We start from the raw sequence: 10,064 nt of genomic DNA, 5'->3' as shown, positions 1-10,064 counted from the left end.
CAACATGTGGCGGCAGTGCAGTTGAAAATTTACTTCGAACACAATAATATTACACTTTCAAATTATTCTTTGCAAAATGGTATGATCAATTTTGACTTTTTTGAAGTTTTACGGCACATCGTACGAAGTCAAAATTCTTTACATGAAATCTATAATACCTACTAACGAACCACGTTCTCCAAAAAAAGGTTTTGAATGTATTTCAAAGACCATTTTGCTGAATAGCGCCGAATGTTTCTTACAGCAAATGAGGTTCTTTTTTTTGTCCAAATTTACCTACTAACGATTTAGTATACGAACCAATAACACACAAATTACAAATCAAAAACTCACCATTTTCCGTTTTGGTTCGATCTCTGGTCGATGCACGAAACAAACACACCACACGTTTAGAGCGCGCAACGCGAAATGAAACGTATTAATTATAGTATTGGAATGCGTGTTACCTATAATAGGCGCTAATACCTAGGACGTAGAGGTTAGTTTGGCCTGTAGCGTCTAATCTCAAAACTGGCCTAATTGCGGCATGCAAAAAGTTTTCAATCGCAATCGCGTTTAAAATATTGTCGACTCAGTGGCGTGTATATGTTTAGGGATCTACTTGCAACCCTCCCCGTTTTCAAATAACGCAATTCCTAACAACTTTCCGTATTATTTTTTTTGTTGACGGGAGTCAAAATTTTCTATTTTTCTGACTGATTTTTTCTAAAAGGTTCACTGATGCGGTAGAAGCAAATCGATTTTTTATTTTAAAAGTTGCGTACTTTTTTAATTTGCCCTTACTTAGCACAGTTTATTTGTAGGGCTGCTCAACATCTACCTTACTTTTAATTATATGTTATACTTATTGGAAGGGGTGTTCATTTTTGGAAGAATCATTTCTTGTATAAAGGGATGCGAGGTGGAAATCGAAGACGGAAAGGGACTAATACAAAAATATGTAGGAAAAATTTCACCACAAATGAAGAAGTTTGGGTCGCGCATGTGCTTGCATCCCTTTCATTTTAATCTCGCGCGCACTTTCAACTTTTGGATTGTTTCCGTATGAAACCGTTGAATAATGTCATTTTGGAGTACCAGCTCAACCAATTAGAGTGCATGATAGGAAAAGCGAATGCAATAGTCAATGGTTTCGTGCCATTTCCCAAATAGTTCAGTCAAATTAGCTTTAGAAGTAATATAAACTGGGATGTTGTAATTTCACTCAACGAAACCAAGCGCAGAATCGGAAAATAATAGTCCCCCTAGCCGGAAACGGCCGGAACATATTGTTATTAACAAAAAACGAAGAAAAAATGAGAAAATGTCGTGTTTTTTCGCATTTACTTCGAATATCTCGTTAACTATTGTCTTACACTATGCTATTGTTCTGAGGGAAAGAATGAATAGAAATGAACTTGTTTAGAATAAAATTTTCTATAAGATACAGTTGGACCGGAAAGCTCATTTTCAATTGTTATTGTTTTTTTATGAAAAAATGTAAAAAATTAATCTCTAAAATTAAGAGTTTGTTATTACCAAGTAAAATTCTTCCGATTTTTTTGAAAATCCGTGTTTAGTAACTTCTTTTGATAACAAAACATTATGACAAACCCGATCACCGTAGGTCTCATAGTAATTGATTAATTAAATAAACAAAGTCAAAATGGGACGCTTTGTCTTTCAAACTGGGGGACTACAGGAGCGTTCCCAATTTTTTTATACATAGTTTATCCCTAAAACAATCTTTTCCAATAATTACGATGATTCTTGCAAATCGACGGACTGTAGAATTTTTTTAGTTAACTAACAAAAGGAATAGCTTCCGAGATATTACAAAGTTAACTTTATAATCGGACCTTGGCACTCGAATTAATAAAAATCATTCATTTTGGTGAAATAGAAGCATAAAAAATGTTCAAATCGATTTCCAAAAATCTATTTTCTCATTCAAATTTTCATGAATTGCATATATCTCGGGTGTAGATTAAATCGGCAACAATACACATATTATAATTAATTACATAGGTGCAAAAAATATGCGCTGTATGAGCCGCCACTGCCGTTGCTATTGTTTGCTAGTTGACGTTGCTAGAATTATTCGTCCTCGAACTTTGGGATGATATCTGCTTTTGTTTCTATGGCAGAGAATTGTGAGACACGTTACTTGCCATTATCTCTAGTTTTGAGCGATTTCAAAATGCAAAACGTTGCCTTGCCATCGACATTTTAAATTTCCCACCAAAATTGCCATGGCGCCTAAAGCAACCTCATTGGCTAATGTCTGTTGGGAAATGGCCGTTCCAGTGGAGTGTATTGTAGGAGCTTAATTTGTGGATATGGTAGAATTTTGTTTGATATCGTTCGATATTTCATAATTTTGCATAGAAAATCATGGAAAATGTGGAATACGATTTAAGTAAAATATGTCGAGTATGCAAATCGGAGGCCGCTTGTATGGCGTACGTATTTGTAAATGAAGAAAATGATGATGGTGGTCCCCGAATTGACGAGATGCTAATGGCATGTACGTCTGTTGAGGTAAAAAGTAAACACCCCTAAACTTAACATTTCATTACAAGACATTTTTTTAGGTCAATTACGGTGACGGTTTACCCCATGTGATATGTCGAGAATGCAAGGAGCAATTAACCAGTGCTTACTGTTTCAAGAAACTATGCGAAGATACAGACACAACATTAAGGGAATATTTGAGGGCGACTAAGGGCAGTGGTGGAGTGAAAGAAGAGTATTATCAGAGTCCGATTCCAGTACCTGTAACAGAACACGATATAACTTATGTACAAGACGAATTAGATGCTGATGATGTTGAGTTTACTACTAGTGATAACGTAAAACTTGACCCCGATGAAGAGCTACAATTAGACGATGATTACATCCGCTTCTTAGAAAACAGTCAAGTTCTACTGACCTGCCGGACATGTTCCAAGTGTTTCACGACACTTGACGGCTTGAAATGTCATAAAAGGCTTCACAACGGAAGCTTGTTCAAATGCAAGCAATGCGGGAAGCAATACACTCGTCAGAATCATCTGCAACGCCACGAACAACTTCACGGCCCTAGAAAAGTGCACGTTTGCAAGATTTGCAATAAAACGTTGACACGATTCGAGCACCTAAAGCGACATTTAGTAACGCATCTCAAAGAAAAGCCCTTCGCTTGCAACAAATGCAATCGAGGCTTCACCAGATCCGAACATCTGATGAACCACGTACATAAATGTAAAGGAGATCGTGTGCACATCTGCGACATTTGTAATAAGGGTTTCAATCGTGAGGATAGCCTTGCCGTACACAGGCATTTACATGACAATAAGCAACCCGTTTTGCCTACATTAGACAATCTAGATAACATCGACGAGCATTACCTCGAAATAGAGTATGCTGAACCGAATGAGCCGTCCGCTTACTCGGAGTCGTCGCAGAGCGATGCGGAGCCAGAAGCTCCGGCGGAATCTATAGAACCGCAAGTTGATATTGCTGAGAATAGTGATCAAATCAAGTTGGCAGTTATTAAAGATGTTCCCAATATCGGTAAGTTTCGTGTTTTCTACACGGTAGGTAGGTTTTATGCCATGTCCTATTATTTTGATTAAGCTGTAGAATTTCGAGGTGGTGTGTAGGCAACACATCATACATGTTAGATAACAGGTGTGCTTTAAAGGAGTTATAATAATCGCGCAGAGTTACTGTGAAACACACACAAGGAAAGCATATTATCAATGATATATTAAAAATAGTAATATGTAACTACTGTGAAATTTCTTACAGAAATTATTAGAATAATTACAAATGACAATTCACCATAGGTACGCTACACTACTTTTTATACTCCTCTTTAATTTACAAATTCTGTTTGTTTTGTCTTCAAAACCCTTTGGCTGTTGGATATACACTTTCTTCTCAAGTTTTCCATGTAGAATGATGCTGTTTTTCATATGCCCGATACCTACATGAAGCAGCTTTCAAGGATCCTCTCATTCTGTTACACAACACACTTTCCGAAACCAGCACAATGAACAGCAATTATTGTACTTATCAAACACAACGATGCCATACTTAACACCGACAAACACCAAATTACTGTAATGTTTTGAATGTATTGATTAATCATTGACGATCTCTTTTAAAGTCACATTCTCTTTATACAACTTTTTCTTAGGAAATTCTAAATAATTGTATTGCAAAAGAAAAACTGTCAAGATATTTTGAATGAAATATTTTTATTTTATAGCAGATGTTAAATTGACATTTTAATAGGTTTGATGAGTAGGCTAAGTCGCTTTTTAGCCGCGAGGGTAGATAAAGTGAAACAGATGACTGTGCATTCTAATGACATCTGTCATTCTTATTTCAAATAGGCCGCGATGCACGATATAAAATGACTTTCATAAGATATGAGAATGGGTACGTTCAGCCGACGCAACTGTTGACTAATACCGTAAACGTGTTTCCGTGTATTTATTAGCAAACGTCAATATATACCTGAACGGTTCTGTTGACACCATGTTTCATCATAACGCTCTCTCGTTAGAAAATATAGGAATTAGCATACACAGAAGTGCCAAATTCAGATTATATATATCATGAATATTTATGTATGTTATGTATGTATTTATACCATCCAAAGAAAAAAAAATATTGCTTCTGTAATTTTGAAAAAATGGCCGCCTTTTAATGACTGCATCTTTGTTTTATGTTCAATATAATTTAAAATATTGTTTAAACAAAATTAAAAATTTCTTCAGGCATTTTTTAAAATTTATTGGTATATTCCATTTGCCATGAATGCAACGTTTACTTTGAATCTTATGACATACTAACTACGACAAAATGTGAATTTATAAACATCTAATAGCCCAGGTAGTTAACTTTAATATTCTTAGTTTCTAATTGTTTATTAGTTAATGAACGATCACCCTGCATACATATAGTCTTTTCTTTAGAGCTTAATATACTAAGTTTTTGTTTTGTTTCTATATAGTATTAGGTTATCTATTTATCTGGTGGCAAACTATCATTTTTGTACTTACTCACAAATAGTATTTATATTGTACTTGATGGATCTCAGTAAAGTAGGTCACTGATTACAAAATTCGATTGTTAATTTGAATTTGAGTTTCAAAGTAATTATCACCTTTTTACACAATTTCAAACTGTGTTTTAACTCAATTCCAGGGCATTAGAGGCTTCTTTTTTTCCACCATATGTTAGATACAAAACATAAGTATAGGCTGTATCTAGGGACACTGAAACAAATGTATCTGTATCAAGATACCTAAATAAAAGTATCTGCCACAACACTGTACCTAACTACATTTAATAATTACTTTCTCATAAATTTGTTTTTTTTTGTTTAGTTGAATACTTTTTTTTTCTGCTCTAGTAATACATGTAGTAATGGGGTTAAGTGGAAGAGCTGAACTTCGCCCTTAATGTACTGCAATAAATCTTTGTTTTCTTTTTTTGGAATAATAAAGGCAATATTATTATTAAATGTTGCATAGGAGAATTAAACCCCATACCTGCTCCAACACAGCTACAGTGACACCACGCTCAGAAAGTCCCTGACAGGGCGGGTCCGAAGGCGCTAGAAATTTAGACCGAACATTCTGATGCAAAATTTAAAAACACTTTAAGGGATTTAAATGCCTTATCAGATCGTAGATCCAAGCTTTATGCGTCTTGAAAAAGACGAGTTTGTATAAAACTGGAGACTGAAAACGTAAAAAAAAGCAAATACAAGAACCAAAGTGTAGGTAAACTAAAATAACGTGAAGCGTCAACTGTCAAAACGGAATAATTAATAATTATGGCGCGGAATGTATCGCGTCGTTTTGCAGACTTTCTATTGGCCAGCCTGAATTATTTCAAAATTAGTTCGCATATTTTCCGGGGCTTTTCTGAGCATGGTAGCACTGTATAAGAAATAGCTCGGAGATATACAAAATTATTTTGGAGAGGATGAGTATGTGTCACTATACTGGATTATATGCAATATTTAATCCAGTTTGAAATAGTATCCTACCAACCAAGATGAATTTCTTAATACGAAGATAGAACCATACAAATTTCTATCACAGTTTTCGTTTTTCAGAAACCGACACAGAAATTTACGGCGAGCTAGATCCAGAAGAGTTACTTGAAGCGAAAAGTAAAATAGTGGCGGAAATGTTAGAAGGCGACGTACTATACGACGTAATGAAGCAGGAGAGAGAAAATTCCGACAGCGGACATTCAGAATATTTACCGACCAAGTCAATTACTAGAATGAAACGTAGGAGAGGGCGACCTCGTAAGTCGTTCAGTCCCAAATCCAGTCGTCCTAGGGGGCGTCCATCTCTACCGAAAGTTAAGGTCGAGATTACTGACGACAACTCTGATATAGATGGCGAATTTGCGTGCCCCAATTGTGACAAAGTGTTTAGTACAATGCACATGCTTGAAAAGCACGCCGAGAAACATGAGGGATTAAAAATTCACACGTGTACTGTGTGCGAGAAAAAGTTCACTCGTGCGAATCACTTAAAAAGGCACATGTTGTGCCACTTGGAAGAAAAGCCTTACGGATGTGACGTCTGTAGCAAACGCTTTAACAGACGTGACCATTTGCTACAGCACACAAAATTGCATAGCAGAGCGCAAGAATTTGAGTGTGAAGTATGTAAACGACTTTTTAGTCGACATGACCATCTGACTAAGCACATGGCCACCAAGCATAGTGTAGGTGAGAAGATTGTTACGGAGAAGAAGTTTCAATGCTCTGTGTGCTTGAAAGCTTTCACGACAGAGAAATATCGTGACGTACACATGAAGGGCCATACAGGTGACAAGAAGTATCAATGTCGTACTTGTGATAAAACGTTTTTGTCTAAGTCGCATCTGACCGAACACATTAAATTTCATAATGAAAACTCAAAGAAATTTCTGTGCTCCGAGTGTGGCCAGCGGTTTATTCGTAACGACTATCTCGTAATACATATGCGAAGACATCGTGGTGAAAAACCATTCAAATGCAAATATTGTGGCAAAGGTGAGTCGGTAAAAAAAATTGGTAATCAAACTGTCAAAATAAGGGGCATATATCGTGTCGTAGATCTTTTACACTCAACAATTTTAGGCTTGCCATCTTGTGTGTATCTGCAAATCAGACTGTTTGTGGAAACACATCAATTAAAACTTTTCACAGAACATTACAGCTTGAAACTTCTTAAATGGCAACTTTAATTAAGGATGGGTATTCTATGCTAACCGTATAGTCCATCTCACTCCTGAAAAGAGGATTTTCCCTCTTACCCCTCTTTTCCCAAGTGTTCATTTTATCTCATCTAAATTTTGCCATTTCTAAAAGTCCTATAACTGACAGGGCCGCTAAGTGCCAAATGCAGATTTTCACAAATTATCACAATTTATATTTTTTAGCCTACTTTTTATGAAAAATACTGCTAATTTAGAACGTCTGCGTGAATTTCGTGCGTCAGAAAAAATTTAAATTCGGTTTATGTGCCCGCGCTAAGTTGACTAGAATTCATATGCTTCAGCCATTCGCGCGAGTGCAAAAGTGTTACCGCTTGTTTCATTTTCGGTGAGCTTTTGCAACCATAAGGAACTGCATCTTTGAACCAAACACGAACCGCAAAAGTTCAAATTAAAGAAATGAAAAGTGTATCCATAAATAATGAGCAAATGACCAAAAATTAGTTGACAAAGCAATTTAAAAAAAAGTGCTATCACTAGACTTCAGCGCATTTTTAAGGGTGCAGATCAGTAGCTTTCAGGCCGTACATACTCTTCTTTTGCTGCTTGTTGGAATTGGTGCATACACGTCAACAGGCGTTTCTTTTACTATGTGCTTAAACAGATCTTCATGCTCCAAATATGCGTGTATAGTAAATTTCCAATCAGCAAAGTTCTCTTGACCGTTCAATTTTTTCATTCTGGCCTTCAGACTAATCAATGCAGGAATAACACGATAGTCCGGCTGAAAACCCAAAAGTTCGTCAATATTCCATTGCCGAGATTTATAAAAGGCATCTCAACAGCCAACAGTCAGTGAAACAATAAGCTCCTTTTTGAGAATCAAAAATGCGCTAAATACAGTTAAATCTTTCTGTATACATTTGATATAACTAAATGTAAGATATAATAGTTCAAAATGTGTATGACTGTTTGTTTGTGTGTAATGATACTATATAGGACAAACGCTAGTTGTTTTGGCAGTTCTTCTATTAATCATTCAGTACCTAAATAGACAGAACCTTTTAGGTTTTCCACGTACTACTGATCTGACAGTCCATGAACGATATCACACAGGTGAAAAGACCCATTTATGTACAATTTGTGGACGAGGATTTGGAAGGTAGTAAAAGAAGTAATTATAGTTCTCTTTTAATCAGTATTTTTAGGGCATACAATCTAACAGTGCACATGCGTACTCACACTGGAGAAAAACCCTACAGGTGCACTTATTGTGATGCCGCATTTGCTCAAGGGAACGACTTGAAAGCGCACGTGCGCCGACATACTGGTGAACGATTTCATTGTGATCTTTGCAGCGAAAGTTTTCTAATGGGCTATCTATTAACGCAACACAAAAGGACCGTACACGGTAAGTGCGCCACGTCCTCGATCACTTTCATAAACAATTTTTATTTAGGTTTAAATGTCGTTAGTCACATAAGAAGATTACAACCAGTGTCCCTGAATCGCGATCAACAAGCAGATTTTGAGCCAATTACGATCCCTCTACCTCCTGCTGTGGTGTCAGTTTCTGCATTCAATAATCACATAAAACAGGATTTGGACGATATAGACGATCCGTCCGTAATACCAAATGCCGCACCCAATGCTAATTTTGATCCACAGATTCAATCACAATTGACAGTAGCTCAACTTCAACAAATGGCACCACTTTAAAGTAAAGATAAAGTTTTCAAATTTTATTTCATACAGCCTTTTATTTCAGACATCTTTAAATTGTCTTCTCTAAACCAAAAATTGTAAATTAATGTACCATGGATTGATGCGCGTTAAACACTATTGGAGCATAAGAAACTAGTTACATTAAAAGGTAGCTTCCATATGTTTTCCCGATTTTTTTCGATATGGGGGTTAAGTGTACTAATTTGGAAAATGTGAAAGTTTTTGTACACTAACTTACTGTATGTGAACGTATATTGTTTTGATACAACTGTGTACATAAAACGATAGTAGTCTTAAATAAAAAGAATTGCTATTTAAACGATAATTGAATTTTGTTGTTAAGTTGCAATATTGGCACGTAGACAGCTTACGGTTAGTATAACTTTTTCTTTTTCACAAGGGTTTTGGAAAGGTGTTTTCGTAATACGTTTATTCCTCTACTTCCATCTTTAATCATTTTTGATTCTTTTTAACAATTAGTAACTTTGTGCTTGTGGCTACTGTGATTAATTTTACTGCATTTCTTTTCAGGACCGATTTAATATTGTGCCTGCCACTATTCTAATCGCAAGCACCTTAAAACACTTTTGTCCTTACCGAACATCATCAAAATATATACAGTGTGTTCCAGGTAGAACACACCATACGTGGGTGATTGGGTACTGTGGGCACAAGGACCATTATCGCGTAATGATACCGGAGGGATCTGAAGTCGTTAGACGTATTCGTTTCTGGGGATTTATAAATTACAATCAGTTACACTAAAATCAGTTCAGTTAAATTTGAAGTGTTCGTTATTACATTACCTAAAAAGTAATGGGCTGTTTTACTAGCGGTAATATTGTTTAAATTTTGCTCATACAATTCATCATCGCTCATATTAAAAGAATTCTTGTTAATATTTAATGTCGAACTTTGTACAAGGAGATTTCCGTAAATCAATCAATCAAGTAGTATACGCAGTATGTTGAACCAAATAGTACGAGTTTTATTGGTATAGGAAACTGATTCAGAGGATATTCGACAGGGACACTACTGATAACAGTTGTTAAATGTCCGATAGAAAATTAAACAAACAGCCTGGGGGCTGGGAAGTTATGATCACAGTTTTCTGAGGTTATGTTAATTGAACGGTACCAACT

At 35.9% G+C, this 10,064-nt stretch overlaps 1 protein-coding gene and 1 long non-coding RNA gene across 3 annotated transcripts; one reads left to right on the top strand and one right to left on the bottom strand.

The window, feature by feature from the left end:
• The first annotated feature begins 2,260 nt into the window (after positions 1–2,260).
• Positions 2,261–9,248, top strand: LOC116167782 (zinc finger protein 226-like). Of its 2 annotated transcripts, XM_031483300.1 has the most exons (8): positions 2,261–2,321; positions 2,368–2,520; positions 2,574–3,534; positions 6,098–7,033; positions 8,266–8,359; positions 8,406–8,608; positions 8,657–8,917; positions 8,966–9,248. In XM_031483300.1, the coding sequence occupies exons 1-7, from the start codon at positions 2,319–2,321 to the stop codon at positions 8,914–8,916; spliced, it is 2,610 nt and encodes an 869-aa protein (XP_031339160.1). In that variant the 5' UTR covers positions 2,261–2,318; the 3' UTR covers position 8,917; positions 8,966–9,248. The 2 variants fall into 2 exon arrangements, with proteins under 2 accessions (XP_031339160.1, XP_031339161.1); XM_031483301.1 differs by having other exon boundaries at positions 2,272–2,520.
• On the bottom strand, positions 6,865–7,694 carry LOC116167785. Its single transcript, XR_004144645.1, has 2 exons — positions 7,198–7,694; positions 6,865–7,140 (listed from the first exon to the last, which is right to left on the bottom strand). It is a non-coding gene; the product is annotated as an uncharacterized LOC116167785 (long non-coding RNA).
• Positions 9,249–10,064: the final 816 nt, after the last annotated feature.

The sequence above is a fragment of the Photinus pyralis genome, unplaced genomic scaffold, assembly GCF_008802855.1.
Source record: "Photinus pyralis isolate 1611_PpyrPB1 unplaced genomic scaffold, Ppyr1.3 Ppyr1.4_LG4, whole genome shotgun sequence".
NCBI classification, from domain to species: domain Eukaryota; kingdom Metazoa; phylum Arthropoda; class Insecta; order Coleoptera; family Lampyridae; genus Photinus; species Photinus pyralis.
The sequence above is the reverse complement of the archived record's forward strand: the minus strand, read 5'-3'. Positions and strand labels throughout refer to the sequence as shown.